The following is an 18,760-nucleotide window of genomic DNA, read 5'->3' on the forward strand; positions in this document are numbered from 1 at the left end:
TAGGACATATCTCTTGCATATAATATTCAAGCTTTACAACTAAGGCTTTATATATATGCTTATATTGCAGTATAAATATTAAGTATAATAATTCCTCTAGTGTTATATACAAAATGGATTAAATTTAATAATGTGATTACATTTGCTTAATAATGTGATTATACAAAACATGTGAACAAAACATGTAATTCCTCTAGTGTTGAAATATTATATTTACATGTGAACAAAACATGCTAGTTGCCTAGGCTTTATATTTGTAGCATTCTTTAGCCATAGAGATATTTTTTCCTGCCTAGCTCTGACATTGACAACTACTCCACAAATTTCATCTCCATGATCAAATTGTTATCCAACCATAGCTAGCATCTAATTCCAGCACATTCAGAAAATTAGATACCACATAAAAATGTTGATTAGGAATTTAAATCACTAGCGTGGTCTGAAACATACCGTATATAGCCAACAGGCATCAGATTTCCCACCAAGATCCAAAAACTAATCTGCAGAAAATACAACCAACTCACTTACACTTATTACTCAAGACACAATCTTTAATAAAATATACCTGAAGATGAAGTGCCACTCCAGCACTTATTATTCAAGACACAATCTTCAATATAATATATATTTTGCTTCTAAGCCAAAAGAGATTGCCAAAATAGTTAAGAGTACTTGCTTTACCACATTAAAACTAAAAACTATAATTTATCACATTGTACTCAATATTCTACAAGGAAGACACATATTTGCTAGTCTGGTAAAAAGACCACAAATTGTGTAATTGACTTCTAAAAATAAACTCTTCATCACCAAATCTACAAAGCATACATGACACTTTTACCAACCACCAAGGAGTAAATAGTCTAATCAATGGAAAATTCATTGGTTGGACAAAACAAAATGAAGCTTTTTTTTTTTTTCATGCACTTGTTAATCAGTCGAGACTGAGTACAATTCTTAAAAGGGAAAAATCATAGTACATCAACATCTATTTGATCTCGGAAGTGTAATTTTCCAAGGGTTCTAAAAAAACTGCTTCCATAGAATAAAGTCGTGAGAAAGCTTTTGAATTCATTTGTGCAGCAAATTTATTTTGCAAACAATGACCATTCCAAAATTTATACGAAGAAAAAATATGAAATGGGAGTTCAGGTAGAAAAATGTAGATTCATTTAGAAGAATTGAGGCGGGGCCTTACCTTCACCTTCAATGCCAATTTTTTTCCAGAACAGTGTCTACATATATAACTTCATCGTCCAATGGAACTTCTGGACCCGTGTGCTAAATTCCAAGACTCACTGATATAAGGACTAGTACCAAGAAAGTGAGCATAACAGGGAAATTAATATGGGGAACATGAAGAAAAAAGATCTAATTAATAGCAATACTGTATTTGAAATTTTACTTGGGGACCTAAATAGTTGAAAGAAAACAGCAATCATGGTATTGAAATTTTGTTTCTCAAATAGGAGGAAATTCCAAATCAACTTTTAACAAACAACACCCAAATCTCCTATCATCAAAATAATAAAAATAAAAACCCAAATCAATTAATAGCATTAGGGATTACTTACAATAAATAAAACTAAAGACAAATCATGCGTTGATAGTCAAAGAAATTTTAATAATCTGTATATTAGTAGTAAAATCAACTTCGTCTGAGAGAAACAGAAAGTGAAAGACAAGCCTATTTCAAATATCGTCGCCGGCCGATACTGTTTCTTCTTTGGGTTTTGTTTAGCTGCCCTGGGTTCTTGTGGTTGATTAGTAAGAGAAGAAGAAGCCGAATTCTGGGTTCTTCAGATAAACCGAGTCCGAAGCGTGACAGAGTCCGAAGCGTGACAGAAAGAAATTTGTTTTTGAGAAGGAGAAGCACAGAGAGAAATTTGTTTCTGAGAAGGAGAAGGAGAAGCGCACAGTGAATACTGGGTTGTTTTAGATATTTTACTTATATATATAACTTGTTTGACCGGTAAACTTCAAATTAAATGAATGGTTCGGATCAAATTTTCATTCATTTAACGGTTTAGATTTAGGTGGGAAAAAGAGGGGTATGGTGGAATGACCCGTTAGAGTGAGACAGAGAATTAAGTAATTAAAAGTCAAATAGGCTCAACTAGTCATAATGTATACTACTTAGAGCATTTGCAGCAGTGGAGCTAAAAAGCTATAATGCTATTTTAGCTCCACCACTATAGCAAAATAAGCCCACAACAGTGGAGCTAAAGCCATAAAATTTGGCTGAATTGCTACAGTGCACATCTAAAAATAGATGTGCACTGTAGCACTCATCTTTAAAAAAAAATAATAATTTTTTAATCTATCAACCGATTAAAATAATCCCTCCACTCACTTTTTTTCATTCTTTTATTTTATCTCACCGTCTCCTTCTCCCTCACTCTCAACTCCTTCTCACTCTCAACTCCTTCTCACTCAGCATCACCGTCCCTCACTCTCAACTCCCAGATCAATCATCACCGTCGCCGCCACAGACCACCCAGCCCACGCCGTCCCTCGCCGTCCCAGCCCAGCCCAGCCACGCCGTCCCAGCCGCATCTCCCTCACTCATCTCCCTCACTCATCCCGTCGCCGCCACAGACCACCCAGCCCACGCCGTCCCTCGCCGTCCCAGCCCAACCCAGCCCGCGCCGCCGCCGCATCTCCCTCACTCATCTCCCTCGCTCATCGCCGTCGCCGTCCGTCGCCGTCGCAAGCTCGGTTCTCACTCATCAAGCTCTCCACGCCGTCGCCGTCCCAGCCCAGCCCACGCCGTCGCCGTCGCCGTCGCCGTCCCAGCCGATCCACTTCAGGTCAGTGCTCTCTCTTTTCTTTTGTACTGAATTTTTTCTGTTATTTGGTCTCTGTGCACATGATTTTTTCTGTTTTTTCTGTTTTTTCTGTTCTGGGTTTAGTGTGATTTTGTGGTTGGAAATTTTGTGTGGATTATGTGTGGATTATGTGTGGATTATGCAGGAATTGGTTGTGTAGATTCTGTGTCTCTGTGCACATGATTTTTTCTGTTTTTTCTGTTCTGGGTTTAGTGTGATTTTGTGGTTGGAAATTTTGTGTGGATTATGTGTGGATTATGTGTGGATTATGCAGGAATTGGTTGTGTAGATTCTGTGTCTCTGTGCACATGATTTTTTCTGTTTTTTCTGTTTTTTCTGTTCTGGGTTTAGTGTGATTTTGTGGTTGGAAATTTTGTGTGGATTATGTGTGGATTATGCAGGAATTGGTTGTGTAGATTATGTGTCTCTGTATTGGAAATTTTGTGTTTGGAAATTTTGTGTTTGGAAATTTTGTGTTTGGAAATTTTGTGTTTATTTTGTTGAGTGGATTCTGTGCACTCTGTATTGGGAATTTTCTGTTTGCAGGAATTGGTTGTTTGGATTATGTGGTCTCTTTGTGTGAATTTGTGGTCTCTGTGCCCTTGGAATTGGTTGTGTGAATTTGTGCGGGAAAGCTATGTTTTGTTGTTAGTGTAAATTGTGTGCACAAAACCACGTTCCTGTGTTGCATAAAACCAAAATTGACTCATGGCTCATATAAATGTCTCTGTAATATATCCTATCAAAAAAAAAAAAGTCTCTATAATATAAATGTAAGTTTATTGTGTAATTTATCTATGTAATTTGTTGTGTCGATATAAATGTTAGTTTGGAACTTTTCTGTGTGCAGGGAAGTTTATATATATTTTCTAATTTTATGGAGTCACGTAGGGACACAGAGTTACGTAGAGACCTAACATTTATCACGGGTATCATGAACGGGGATATAGAAATTGACTCTCAATTTTTGGGAACGTCTCAAAATACTCCTACGTCAGTTTCTGATTCTTCACCTCCACCACCACCACAAGTTGAAAATACCTCTTCTACAAAAGGAAAACGGGGTTCTAATTTTACCGTAGAGGAAGATAAACTTTTAGTGGCAGCATGGCTCAATACTAGTGTTGATGCCATAAGCAGTAATGAACAAACACAAAATACGTTATCATGATAATTGAAAAATTGTTTTACTAAAAAAAAATGTATGAGTATAATTTGGGGTTAAAAAAAAATATAACACTAGACGATTATTTGCTATCACGCGGCGGCGGCGGCGGCGGAAAAAGAGTCGTCGGTGGCGGTGGCGGTGGCGGCGGCGACGGCGACGACGGCGGTGGAAAAAAAGTCGTCGGCGATGGTGGCGGCGGTGGCGGTTGAAGGTGGTTGTGGTTGTTGTTTATTGTATAAGATATATTATTTTATTGTAGTGGATATATTATTTTATTGTAATGGATATATTATTTTATTGTGATGTTTATATTATTTTATTGTGTTAAAAGCTAAAATAGATCCACTGCTGCAGCATGTATATAGGTAAAATAGATAAAGTAACTTTTGGTGGAGCTAAAAAGCTAAATTTTTAGCTCCACTGCTGTGGATGCTCTTACACAGTAGCGTCGTCTTCTCTTGTTCTTCATCAATGGCTCTACCCGTCCGTTGCTCCCTTCATACTCCTCCTCCATCGCTACCTTCCCCTTTTCCTTCTTCTTCTTCTTCTTCGCACTCGCTTCTCAAATTCTCGCCCCCAAATTGCCTCAAATTTACACTCCCTGCCCTCCGTCCCCGCTCTAACCACCACCGCCTGTCACTTTCTTCCTTGACCGCCTCTGCCTCACTCTCCGCCGTCGATTCTCCCGAATCATCCCATATCCAAAACGAGAAGAAGCTCCTCCTCGAAGTCAAAGGCCTCACCGCCGTCATTGCTGAATCCAAACAACAAATTCTCAAAGGCGTTAACCTCACAATCTATGAAGGAGAGGTCTGTGTCCAATCCTTTTCTTTTTTTTTTTTTTAATTTTCATTCATTTAATTATTTATTTATTTATTTTTATGAATAGGTTCACGCAATTATGGGAAAGAACGGTTCTGGAAAGAGCACATTGGCCAAGGTTAGTTTAGTTTATAAATTGATGTGTCACTGATCACGAGAATTTAATTTAGATTTAAAGTAGTATCAATCACATTCATTGTCACGTCAGTTTATATCGCAAACATGTAATTTAGATATTTATTATGCGTTGGAAGTGGGTCGATTATATTCATTGTCACGTCAATTTTGTAGCAGCGTTTGCATTTTTAGAACAAAGAAAAAGTGTGAGTGAGATGTTGTACAATGTATGCAGGTTCTTGTTGGGCATCCGGATTACGAAGTGACGGGAGGGAGTGTAGTGTTCAAAGGGGAGAACTTGGTGGAGATGGAACCGGAGGAAAGGTCGCTTGCGGGACTCTTTATGAGCTTCCAATCCCCAGTTGCCATTCCTGGTGTCAACAATATTGACTTTCTCAATATGGCTTATAATGCTAGGAGAAGAAAACTTGGTCTGCCTGAGCTTGGACCTATTGAGGTTTAGTTATCAGCAATTGCCTTCATCTTTATCTTTGTCTTTGTCTTCGTTTTATTGTTATATACCAAAATTCAAATATTCCATTTGCATTACATGTTGTTTCACTTACAAATATGTTTCTATTATTGTGGGTTCTAGTTAGATCAACTGATAAGGGAACTGAGTTCGAATTCCGCCTATGCCAAAAACCAAATTAATTATCACCTATAAAGCGGAAACCATAGGTTCTAATTCTATTGTATCTATAAAAATAAAAATAAAAATGATAAGAATAAGTGTTTCTATCATTCTGTGACTTGGGTTATTAGTTGTTACTCAAAATATATTTAACAACTTAATACATCTAAGGTTTGTTTTGCAGAACTAAGTTTGTTTAAACTCATTGCCTCACAATACTGAAGTACTTTTAACTTTTAAGCTCTAAAGAAGCTATTACAGAGACTTGAGAATCTGATGGTTGTACTTAATCCTGTAAATCAGTATATATTGCTTGTATTGCGTGTGAGCCGCCCCAATTAGTTGACAAGATATATCATAAACCCCAGTTTATTTAAGGTTTAGTTGAATTAAATTTTCTAGTATTTTAATGGAAGGAGATGAGTATGAATTCCTTTGCATCATATATGATACTTAGGACAAAAGCTACAACAATGGCATTATAGTTTGTTCTTTGGAAATTCTTTTGGGAATCTGATGTAGGCTATTAATGCTTGCTGTGTAGACTAGTGAGAGTTGATTAGAGAAACTTATTGGAGAACAACTCTGCACAGAGAAAGCAGTCCCTGAAATAGCACAAGGCTAAGGCTAAATGCATGCAATCAGACCTGTCTTTACAACTCTGTAGCAGACTATTAGTTACAAGTCTATATGATTGGCTGCTGCAATTAACAGACAGTTACAAGCAATCTGATTGGCTGGATTCTAACTAACCAGCTGCGTAACTACCTTTGTTACAACAAGTGGTATTTGTAACCATGAAAACTTATCTATTTAGCTGCAAATTAGCACTACATCAGCCTGGGAACCCTAGCTGAACCACTGCACGAACCAACCTCCAGCTGCTGCACTGCTAGTGGACTTATCACATGCTACTACAGTGCCAACTACAATTACTAATGCAAAGCACTAATGCAGATGCTCCTGCATCAGAATCTTCTTGGTTAAACCTTTTAGATGATATAGAAAATTAATTGGTGACCTTTTGTCTCCCTGTTATGTATAATCAGCTCATCAATTTGGAAAATTCGATTACAATTGTATGGCTGATCAAATACAGAGCTTAGATGTGTATATATGAGAATTTGGATTTTCTAGATAAATTAATATATTTTCCTTTGCATCTGTGTGCATTTTTACACTATATAGATCTTCTGTTTCTGATTAATGAGATGGAATACAAAGTAACTGGGTGATTGTTGCTGTCTTACTGAATCACTGACATTGTTCTTGTCCTTGCAGTTCTATGGTTACATTTTTCCCAAACTTGAACTTGTGAATATGAAGGCAGACTTTCTTAATAGAAATGTAAATGAAGGATTCAGTGGTGGTGAAAGGAAGCGGAATGAAATTTTACAACTTGCAGTAAGAATATTTTTCTATTTTATCTTTCATCTTGTGTCATATTATCCAGACTACTAATTTTTTGAATTAACGTCCCATTGTGTCTTTGATATAAGACACAATGGGACGTTAGAGAAAAGATCTGTTGTCTCTGTATCCATGTGGGACCTATTTTTGGAGGATAATCATACTTGGCCAATTCTCTTAGGCTTCGTTTGGTTGGGGGATGAAAAAGTGGGGGGATAGAAAAGATTTTAATTTTCCCTTAGTGTGTTTGGTTGGAGGATGGAAAAAGTAAAGGGGTGGAAAACTCCTTTGTTTAGTTGAGAATAAAAATGAGAGGATAGAAAATATAGTTTGTATAAAGTTACTCCTATGCCTCTCTAATACATAATATAAGAAATAATTTTTTCGTAATCATTAAATAAAATAAATAAACTTTTCCATAATTCCATTATACAATATATATATATATATATATATATATTGTATTAGAAGTGAAAGACACCATTGAATTCCAAAAAAAAAAGTTTTGATTAAAAAAGAAACCCCAAAACCCACCGTTTGATTTAAAAATAGAAAACCCACCACTTGATATAAATAAAGAAAGGCACAGTTGGGGGGGGGGGGGGGGTTTGTAGTTTTTGTGTTTTTTCAAGATCCCTCTCCTCCCCTATTTTCTCTCCTCAAATCTCCCCAAATTGGGGAGAGAGGATTTTGGTGGGCCCAGGGAGAAATCACTGCGGCCCCCACCAAAATCCCGTCCCCTTTCCTCTCCCAACCAAACAAACCTCTCCCCCATTTTCTCACCGATTTTTCCCTCCCCCTTTTCCATCCCCCTTAAAATCACCCCAACTAAATGGGACCTTATGGATTTCTTCTTGTAAATTTGTTCTTTTGTGATCTAGTTAGGCAAAGTTGACCTTATAAGATGGAAACTAGATTTTTTTGTTCTCTTTTTAACATTTTGACAATAAGTATTGGGTGCCATTATATTAATTAGGAGATGGTATGTTCTGGCTTTAGTGAAGTCAACTTTACCTTTTATAACAGTTGAAGTAGTTTGAAATTAAGACCCTACATTAGGGTCAGGATTCTCAGGAAGGCTAAAATGATGTGGATGCAATTATGAGAAGGAACCTAGGTGCACGTGGTGTACACAGGAGTATAAAATCTGTGTTAATTTTTTTTTTTAAACTTGTGATTTGTTGCATATCTTGAGTTATATAAATTACTCAATCTCTCTCATATTAATATGCTGTTTTATATGCAGGTTCTGGGTGCAGACTTGGCTATCTTGGACGAAATTGATTCTGGACTGGATGTTGATGCACTTCGAGACGTAGCAGCTGCAGTGAATGGGCTTTTGACTCCAAAGAATTCTGTGTTGATGATTACTCATTATGCAAGACTTTTGAATATCATAAAGCCTACATATATACATGTTATGGTAAGTCATTCGAAGATCTTCAAGAATTACTTAATTTTGTTTTGGGTTTAGGGTTTGCCATGATGTGGGGGATTGGGTAGGGCATGGGACTATTATGTAAAAAAAGAAGAAGAGTTATAAAATCTTACATGGCATTCAATATGAAGCTTTGACTTGCGTGTATCTAAGAAAATTTAGCACAATTTTGTTAAAAATGAGCCTAACTATGGTCTGGATAATTGTGCAAGGTTGGGATAAGTGGCAGAATCCCTCAAGTTGAGGTTTGGTTGGCCTCTAAGTTGGCTCAACGCCTCAACCATTCAAAGCTGCAACTCTAGCTTTGATTTTTGCTATAGCCTTGATGATGGCTCAATAAAACCAATGGTTGAATTCTATATGGACTCTCTTCAAGTGCCATGTAAAGAAATGATTTCCATTAGAATTGAAAAATTAGTGCTTTCTTTTCAATTTTATTATGATTTTGTTGATCTATAAATTGATTCATCACTTTCATGCACCAAATTATGCACTAAAGTGGATATATTGATATGGTCACAAATCAGATTTTGGTTCCTGTGCCAAGGCACTCCTTGTGCAATTGAAAAGGTTGTAAATAGTAAACAGCTTATGAAACTGTTTCTAAATCCCTGATTAATCACAATATAATTATTTCAATCTGTGGTTTTTAGGAGGATGGGAAAATCTTGAGGACAGGAGACAGTTCGATAGCAAAACTTCTGGAGGATGAAGGGTATCAAGCAATTTCTGCAGTGTAACTGCATGGAAATTGATTTCGGTACTCTCACACACTCTCTCTCTCTCCCTCCCTCTATCTCTCTCTCTCTCTCTCTCTCTCTCTCTGTATGAGTAAATTCAGCATACTTTTATTAGCTCCATTTAGTCAAGAACTCTGCAATTTTAGTTCTCTTTGGTACCTTTGCACTCTAGATGTATTTTAAGGCTCCTAAACATTGCCTCATTTGTTATGGTTGTTGCATACTGAATTGCTTTCTTAGTATATACTTTTCATTCAATTGTTATCATAATTGTGGTTTTAGAATCGACATCTTGAGCCTTATGACCCAAAAATTAATGGAATTAATTTTAAATTGGCCTTAATAGGATCCATGCATCGAAAAGAAGTGATGATTGATTTGTAACCACTGAGGTCCAAGTTTTAGTGGCAGGCAATCAATGTTTCACTCTTGGGGTTGGCTCTTGTCAAATTATGTGCCTCACCATGCTTCCTTTACACTTATTATACCTCAAATTTAGTGGTCCCTACTTGGTAGATTTCCTGTTTGAAAGGCTCTTGGAAGCTTATTGCAACGGTGTGTGAGGATTGGAGCTCCTGCTTGTATTTTTGAGATCAGAAAAAAGAATGGCCTTTTGTCTGATTCTTGCAGTCTCACATGTTTAATTTTAGTAGATACTTGTGAAACCAGTATATTTTTTTGCATGTACTACATACAGTTGATTCTGTAATCATTCTATAAATACCAAGGACTATAATCCTCTCAAGTATTTGATTTTCTGGTGTCTTCCATGTCCTCCCCCTAGCATTGTAGAGGGACATATTCCAGCATATTGAGTTTAATCGTTGTTTCCTATAATTGAACACTCCAATGAAACCTAGCATTCCAATGCATTTGTATGCTGCCACTTCTTAGTCTTTGATGTAGCAGTCGTATGTTGAAGAAGATTCTTGGGTTTTTGGAATTAGGGCTAGGGATTGTAAAAGATTGGGGAATTGATGAAATTGGTTGGGAACTAATGCTCACATAACTGGTTGCACTTGATGGAATTCCTAGAGAGCAAAATGAAAAGCATAAGATAACTACTAGCATCATGCCAGTAAGTTTCAAGGAATCACTTCTAGATTCAGTTTGTTCAGTGGAATAAAAATACTTTATAGAAAAATTATGTGGTTTTGTTGGAATCTTGAAAATAATTTTCTAAATTTTTATTTGCACAGCAAAATCCAAAGTTACAATTACCCCCCCCCCCCCCCCCCCCCCCCAAAAAAAAAAAAAAAAAAAACACAAAACACAAAAAGTCGATAGATGATGGTGGGAGAATTGGACAATTGGGGGAAGGTGGTAGCGGTGGCGATTTGGAGTAGAGGAGAGGTAGATGGAGGGCATGACCATGACAATACTTGGTAAGTAATCAATACCTGAGGGGCCTAGTTTAGGGTATAAGGGATGGGGAAGTACAGATCTTTTTAGGTAGGTTTAGTCATAACTTAATTTTATCGGGTTCCAATAGTATTAACGGGTGGCCTAAGAACTAATTTTGTGTTCCCGTAGATTCAATCGAACTCAGGGCGTTGATATCAACCAAACCACATGGGAATAAATCTTTGCCTTTGGACCATTTACCATGTTAAAGTCTATTTTTCCATGGAGTTAGTTAAATCCAATATTGTAGCTCATCTCAATTTGACTTAAAATGATCTCACATCATTTGCATCAAGCAAATAATATTTACTTGTAATATTATGAGCCCATTTAAGTGAACTGTGCGACAGCTCGAAAACTCATGTGCCTTTGATAAGTGGCTGGACTGGTTCCATGTACATAATCGGACTACTACTTGGACTCATAAGTTTGCTTGGTGTTTTAATTGACAGCAAACCACTGGAAATCGAGGCATCACAAAAATTTGATGCTGCAATTGCTCTAATAAATCATGATATAATTGTTTAATAACAATGCGAAGGAAATCATCTACAATATTTCAGTGACCTAAGACATAAATTGGGATTGAATGGTTTCTATGATTCTTTTTTTCTAAAAACATTGACAAGTAGTATATTGACGCTGATCAAGATTACCCCTGTTCTCAAATATAATACAGCCATCTCTCTCTGATCATGGAATTCGTCTTTCAGGAAGAAATGGTTTGAACGTCATCAGCACTCCAATTGCCTTATGAAGAAAACCATATTGTCACCTATATTTCAACCTAAATTTTGAAGTTGCTCAGTCTCAAAATTTGTTAGGATCGAGTAAGATCTCTCTATGATTACTATTCTCATCATACTCCACTCTTAAACTTTTCATATAATAAATATGCTGAATCTTAAAGTGTTGGACAAGGACAATAAACAAAAACCGTTTGAAAAGACACATTGACGACACATTATCAACTTTAGTGTTGAAGTGAGACTATAACATTCATTTTGGTTCTTATATTTTTAAATTTGCTATCATTTTGGTCTCTATTACCTTTTCATTTACAGAAAATCTTATATTACTAATGTACTGCATTACTAATTTAAAAATAGTGTTTTCTGTAAGTGAGATGACAATAGGTACTAAAATGATTGCAAGTTTAAAATATAATGTCCAAAATGAAAGGTGTGAAAACCAAGGGCCAAATTGAAAATATGACCAAAATATAGAAATTGAAGAGTGTTGGGGATGTTTTGCGACAAAGGCCGAGATTGTATAAATGAGCCCAAAACTCCCCTTAGGTTCGTTAAATTCATTAATTATTTAGAGAGCCAAGCCCAAAATTCGCAATGTGAGGTACACAAAGGCTAATGATGCTTTATGGAAAGAGAAACCAACACAAAAATGAAAACACAAGAAAGTGCAGAAACTATATATTCATAAGTCAGAAATTTCAGCCCGCAGTCACCGAGAGGAAGAAATTGAGGGAGGTCCCAAGCAAGAGAGGGAGAGTTCCCCTCTTTCAGTATTTTCACCTCCAAGCCTTCAAATCCTCCATACACTGGGTAGCTGACTGGGCTTTTGTGTCAAAGTTTTGGGATTTTTTTTGTAGGGAAAAACGTTCCCCTTTCTTGTGGGCTAGTGATGCATATTTATATCAAGCTTTAAGGGATGCTTGTGACCAGTTTTTTAGTTAGGAGGAAGGCCTTGGACCTTTCAGATGCTATTTCTATGACTTGGTGTATTATGTTTTATGCTTAGGGAAAGGTTTTGCTTGCTTTTTGCATGATTTTGGAAACAAAGTTGTTTTTTCTTCATAGCTGCTGTCTCTGGTCTTTGTAGGCCTTGGAAAACTACATTTGGGTGGCTAAGTGGGCTAGGCTGTTCAGCCTTTTTCTTAGAGTCAGCTGTGCCTTGGTGTGGAAAACTAGAGTTGAGCTGAAAATTACGGGCACAATCACCTAGAGCATGGAGCCAAATCTGGGGTAGAAATTTATGACACTGGTCCTCCTTTATGGGCCCTAAATGCCCCCAGCGTCCCTAGCCCACTTCGTGGCATGTACGGGATGGGCCTATATAAAGAGTCCAATGGGAACTAACCCACACCCACTGAAACTAGTCCTACTCAATTCTCTAACCATTCACATGGGCTTGGGCCATGCAACAAAGCAGAATACATTGATAAAATATATTAGTCGGACCTGCTAAGCAATTGGGCTTAGTCACTTTTGTTGAACCATAAAATTTGTCGCGAAAATGACCATTAACAAAGAGTTTTTGCTTTTTAAATAATAAAGTGAATGCACTAAGTCCATGGTTTTAAAAATTGAATCAAACTCATCGGTTCAATTGGGAATCGAACCCTCAACCGGTCTGGTAAAAATCGAGAACTATACCCATTTTTTATTATTTGAACATTCTGATTTTTAAAACTATGTCGCCAAACCGAGGTCATTTTCCCCAACTCAATCAAAATTAGTCTAGCTTGTGGACATCAGAACATTGAATATCTTGCATAGTTGGGTGGACCAAGCTAGTATAAATTTACTTGTCTATTGAACAACTAGTTATTATTTGTTGAGATTAAAAGCTTGCAAAAATAATTATTACTTCTGAGAAAGTATCCCCTCTAATTACTTCTCATTTTTAGAAGGATGTGAGACATGTGTTATTTATTTTATTTTAAAATACCACGTCTTATATTGGGGACATTCGATTGGAGGGAATCCTATACCATTACTTAGAGCCACCTACATTTGATGCTTTGTCGAAACAATAAGCAAACAACAAAATGTACAAATACTATAAATAAATGGGTCATGTTAACAAGTGTTCTAAGGAAAAAGGTTAAAGACTAAAAAATGTTGAATTATGAGCTGTAATGTGCAAACACTTTTCAAAAAATAAAATATGCGAGTTAATGATTCATTGGCTTGTACAGGCACAAATATTTTTTGTTTGTATGTGCTTTTTTGGATATATATATATATATATATATATATAAATAGTTTGACTTTATTTTTATAGAAACAATGTATAAAAACATTATTTAGTAAAGTATTGAATGCACCATAACCAATGCTCTTAGGGCATTCGTTACCATTCATAAGATTTTGAATACAATCTAGAACTCCAAGAAACTTCCCAAAGAGACATAGAATGTTTTTTTTTTCTTTTTTTCTTTTTATAGAAAAAGTTATAGTGAGTTTCCCAACTTTTCAAAAGCTACAAGAAGGAGATTTCCTAAACTCTAGCCCAAAGATGTATCTGAGTCACCGATACATCTTTATACCCTTTTGAACTTTGGACCCCGTCTTGGATGAGGCTCCTCCCTAACCGAAATCACATTGGCATCATAGGAACATGATACTATCTTAATAATATTCATAAATAGATGATTTTACTATCATTATGTAATAGATTGTTGGAGCACTCAAATCAGTTAATGTATAGTAGCATAAAAGATAAATTTTGCACATCTAGCTCCAAAAATAGCCAACATTGGTTCATGTAAATTTAGATTGTTGCTATAGTAACCGTGTGTATATATAGAGAGAGAGAGAGATGATTTGAGAGAGTAAAAAAAATTTATAAATAAGTAATATTATTATGAAATGTAGTATAAAATAGAAAATCTATGCTATCTTAATAATATTCATAAATAGGTGATTTTATTATCATTATGTAATAGATTGTTGGAGCACTTATATCAGTTAATGTGTAATAGCATAAAAGGTAAATTTTGCACATATAGCTCCAATAACCAACATTGGTTCATGTAAATTTAGATTGTTGCTATAGTAACCGTGTGTGTATATATATATATATAATAGAGAGAGAGAGAGAGAGAGAGAAATGATTTGAGTATAAAAAATTTATAAAGAAATAATATTATAATGAAATGTACTATAAAATAGATAATCTGATGTGAGTGCTTTTTTGAAAAGTGGTTATGTAATTTTTTTTTTTTTTAATTATGTTCTTATACAAAAATAGACACGAATTTTTGTTCAGACTAATGCGAATGATCTTAGAATAATCAATAATAAAAAAATATATATTGATATGGTAATCAGTGTTAGAAGAATGTTACACAAGGTACCTAACACTTTTCATGCGCATAAATAAATCCTCAAACCGACTTTAATGGTTTATAGCTACTTTATCACCTAATTTAGAATAGGAGACCTCACAAACTTTTAAACCTAGGCCAATAATAAAATCAATTAGATATTAGGTGACCAATCACACAAAAAATCTTATGATTGGTAGAGACTTAACTCACACCTCTAAACTCGGGACCTCACCAAGGGTCAATTTTGAAGTCAATAAAGACAGTCCACAAACATTGCTTGACTTAGAACCTACAACATATTGGAATACTCCATCCTACTACGCTAGATAAATTTTGACATTCTTTCACTTCCATCTAAACAACTCATTATTTATATGTCTTATCCCTATCTAAAAGCATTAACATACGTTGTAAGATGAGTAAAAGTATAAAATATATGGAAATCAATATTGTACTAATATCAGTCGTACCGAGAAAATATACTATACCGACCATTAAACCAATAATAATACTCTTCTAAAATGTACCCAAAAATATAACAAGTTGTACCAAGCATATTTCGAGTGTTTTAGCTGGTATTGGCGTTTTGGTCAGTACAATAAAAAAAAGCTAAAATTTTAAACTTTGATATTAAAAAAGATATGTTATTTAAGCTAAATATTGGTTAATGTACTTGGCTAATTTTTAGGCTTATAAATTATGTGAATTTTAAATTTTATGTTGATAAACATAATTATTAATAAATTCATATTTACATAAATAAATACATATGTATACATATGCATAGAAATATATAAATAGCGATAATCCTGAAATGGTACATCGGTATCGACCTATACTGAAATATTTTGTTTCTCTCACCAAACCAAAAAAGCTTCCTATACAAAATTGACTCTCGTAGTAAAACATAAACATCTTCAATCACACAAAACTAAATACACACACAAAAATGTGACATACTTGTATAAAAACATTTTGTCTCACCAAGAAAAGGTCAATGCCTACGATTTAAAGTTATCGGGCTTGGGAACTCTCGGTCAAATTGTTTCCCTTCACGAGCTTATGAAGCACAAAGTTCTCGGCATCTTTTTCTTAATTGAAACTTAAACTAGACAGAAAGCTAGTTGTATGGATCACATTTATTATTGTTTGGGCCTTTATGGATTGTTTAGTTGTGCCAAAATCAGGTCAAGGTAGAGGTTTGGCTTTAATGTTGAGTCTTAATATCACTTCAGTGGTTCAGACTTCATACTCTTTCACAAACTCATGCTGATTGCTGATGCTCTTGATGTAAATGGTGACAATGTGAGTCCCTAGAATATTACTAGATTCTTATGGAAGCCCAATTGAGTCTTTGGCAAAATATTGCTAAAATCTTAATTTATATGCTTTATGTGCATGTGCTGAGTTTTTTAGCTAAATGGAGAGAGAATTGCTTAGAGGAGAAAGGAGAGAGAATAAGAATAAGGGCGTAGAGGAGAGAGGAAAAGGAGAATGGAACACTCCAACAAAACCTAGTGTTTGTTGGGGACCTTTTTTTTTTGTTGCACAGCCACACGTTGTCCTTTGGAAGGGTGACCTTGTTAGACCTGGATTTTTCTGGAGAGTTGAGTCTAGAACTCGACATTGGGCCAAGTAGTCCAATGGCTTCAACATATTTTTAGCCCTACAAAATGGGTAAAGCCTAAAGTCTAAGAATCATGATAATGGTTGAAATAATAGTTGAATAAAGTAATATGTATTTACTATTTAGTGAAATATTTTGATTGAATGATGAGTTAAAGATCATAATGATGTATATTGGGTGATGTCCAATATTCGAGAATAATTAATTGTCATATGTCCAGCAATGGGATGGGTCCAAGATAGTCCATGTCTAGCTGTGGTATGATTCACGTTTAAGATAATAGGATATGTTCAGCAAGGGAATATGTCCAGTAGATGTTTATGTTCAATTAATATATATCCAGTAGAGGTTTATGTTCAAATGATATATGTCCAACAGTGACATATCAATTTATTAGTGTATAGTAATGTAATAGTAAAGTGATTTGTATTTAAAGGTGAAGTAATCATGTACTCAATAATGTAAATTTAGAGATATGGAAACAGTCACTTATCTTTGAATGGTTTGTAGCTCCAACTGTATAGCATCAATGAGTTGATAGTATTCCAGCAGAATGACTCCAGCGGTGGAGAGATAGTATGCCATGATATGTCCTTCCATGATGACTTCAAGATTGAAGGGAAAAAAATGGGTGCAACTAGAGGGAGAGAGAGTATGTCCAACAATGTGTAGAGGCTGGTTAAATTTGTTCCCTTTATCATGCACTTAAATTAATTTTCCTTTGATAATGCTCTTTTAGTTATTGTGAAGTTATGGATAGTATTGCCTTCCATAAGAAAGGGTTTTGTAAGATAGGTTTGTGTCTTCCATGAGAAAGGCTTTAGTGTAAGGTCTTTGTACCTTCTAGAAGAAGGGTTTTATGTATTAGAAGTCAATACCTTCCATGAGAAGGACTTTTGTAAGCAATCTTTGTGCCTTCTAGGAAAAGGGTTTTAGTATTAGAAGTTTATGCCTTCCATGAGAAGGGTTTTTAGTATAAGTGTTTGATATATCTTGAGAAGTATGGAGATGGTAAAAGATATAGATGTTTTGTGGGATGTAGTATTTGTAATATGTATGGGTAATAAGTATGAATACTTGGTGAGAGATGTGTTTGTAATATATATGAGAAATATGTATGGATAAGTTGTGAGAGATGTAACTTGTAAGATGTATGAGAGATATGTATAGGTACTTTGTGAGATATGTAATTTCTAAGATGTATGAGAGATTTGTAAGATTGTAAAGGATGATATTATAGCGGCTAGAAAGATTATAATGATGGCCTGTGTTGCTTTCCATTGTAAGAGACGTGAAGAGTGAGATATGTTTAGGTATTTGGAGATATGGGCAGCAAGATGATAAAGTTTCAAAATTAGAGAGTGAGGGAGTGAGTATAAGATGGGTAATAGTGTGTAGGAAGAGTTGTGGTGTTGTGGTGTGATAATAATGTGTGGTTTGGTCCTCTTTATATAGAACCAAGTCTAAAACTAAATCAATTCAGCTGTAGGAAAGACCAGCAAAAAAGGAAGGGATTTTAGTTAGAAAAATATAGTTTGTTTAGTTAGTTTTGGTTTTTATCCAAATAAAGAAATTCTGTAATGCCAAGGCTACTAAATCAACTGTCACATTTGTTCTGAAACAACTGTCTAAAAAAAGCTATCACAACTGTCACAAAACAACTGTTGCTTGGAGCTGAAGTAGAGGAGGTTAGCTGGATGATGTTAGGCTGCTGGAGAGAATATTCAAAATTTATTTCTTGGATTTAGCTGAAAATGGTAAGATCTCTTTTAAGGATATCTTGATGTTTTGGATATAGCAACTGGCTGCTGGGATTAAGCATTAAATGGCTGGCAATGTCACTTTCAGCCATGTATCAAGTGATGAACACACTGCTGGTATTCTGCTGGAAAAGTGTCATCTTTTGGGTATTTATATTTTTGGTCCAAGATTTCATTGCAATACATTTTTAGTAAATAATAGAATGATTGATTGATAGTTAATGAAGTTTTAGAAATCTAGTCAAGGTCTCATTATGTTATGACTTAATCTAGGTGAGAAAGAAGAGCATTTAATGCTCTGCTCAAGCAGCTTGCAAGGGAATATTTGGTCAAATTATGGTAAATGGCAGCTGGATATTAAAGATGGGTTAAAATGCAAAATTCACTCTCTAAGTTTCACAATTTTTCATTTCAGTCCTCAAAGTTTGGGTTTCGTCATTTCAATCCTCTAAGATTCATTTTTTTCTTAATTAAGTTCTCTGTTAACCATCCGTTAGCTCCTGCCATTAAAATTAAAATTAAAATTTTTTTTTTTTTAATTTTAAGAAAACTTTTTTTTTTTTTTTTTAAAACCCAGAAATTAGATGAAGAAAGGGCGTCTTATTTTAGGCGCAACAAGAGATGTATCCACTTGCTCAGAAAACGACGGTTGTTCCTTGCTCCACCTGATCAATGTCACCGCCGGGAAGGGTATGTAGAGCTGGCAACAAATGTCCGTCCCCTTGAGGTTTTTGTGGCTG

At 35.3% G+C, this 18,760-nt stretch overlaps 1 protein-coding gene and 1 long non-coding RNA gene across 8 annotated transcripts in view; one reads left to right on the top strand and one right to left on the bottom strand.

The window, feature by feature from the left end:
- Positions 1–11,423, top strand: part of LOC126692964 (ABC transporter I family member 6, chloroplastic-like) — a 48,433-nt gene extending 37,010 nt beyond the window's left edge. The window contains exons 1-8 of one of the 5 annotated variants that reach the window (XM_050388799.1): positions 2,454–2,810; positions 4,351–4,806; positions 4,886–4,936; positions 5,171–5,392; positions 6,851–6,973; positions 8,226–8,402; positions 9,071–9,177; positions 11,275–11,423. In XM_050388799.1, coding sequence (XP_050244756.1) covers positions 4,426–4,806; positions 4,886–4,936; positions 5,171–5,392; positions 6,851–6,973; positions 8,226–8,402; positions 9,071–9,157 — 1,041 coding nt within the window. In that variant the 5' untranslated portion in view covers positions 2,454–2,810; positions 4,351–4,425 and the 3' untranslated portion in view covers positions 9,158–9,177; positions 11,275–11,423. Of the gene's footprint in view, positions 1–2,453; positions 2,811–4,338; positions 4,807–4,885; positions 4,937–5,170; positions 5,393–6,850; positions 6,974–8,225; positions 8,403–9,070; positions 9,428–9,503; positions 9,903–11,274 lie in introns of those variants that run through there. The other 4 variants (XM_050388796.1, XM_050388798.1, XM_050388797.1 and 1 more) reach the window with 4 other exon arrangements.
- On the bottom strand, positions 47–2,372 carry LOC126692969 (uncharacterized). 3 transcript variants are annotated; one of them, XR_007645163.1, is made up of 4 exons: positions 2,354–2,372; positions 1,199–1,310; positions 451–500; positions 47–366 (listed from the first exon to the last, which is right to left on the bottom strand). It is a non-coding gene; the product is annotated as an uncharacterized LOC126692969 (long non-coding RNA). The 3 variants fall into 3 exon arrangements; XR_007645162.1 differs by lacking the exon at positions 2,354–2,372 and adding an exon at positions 1,575–1,589; XR_007645161.1 differs by lacking the exon at positions 2,354–2,372 and having other exon boundaries at positions 1,199–1,477.
- Positions 11,424–18,760: the final 7,337 nt, after the last annotated feature.

This window comes from Quercus robur, chromosome 7 (assembly GCF_932294415.1).
Source record: "Quercus robur chromosome 7, dhQueRobu3.1, whole genome shotgun sequence".
NCBI classification, from domain to species: Eukaryota; Viridiplantae; Streptophyta; class Magnoliopsida; order Fagales; family Fagaceae; genus Quercus; species Quercus robur.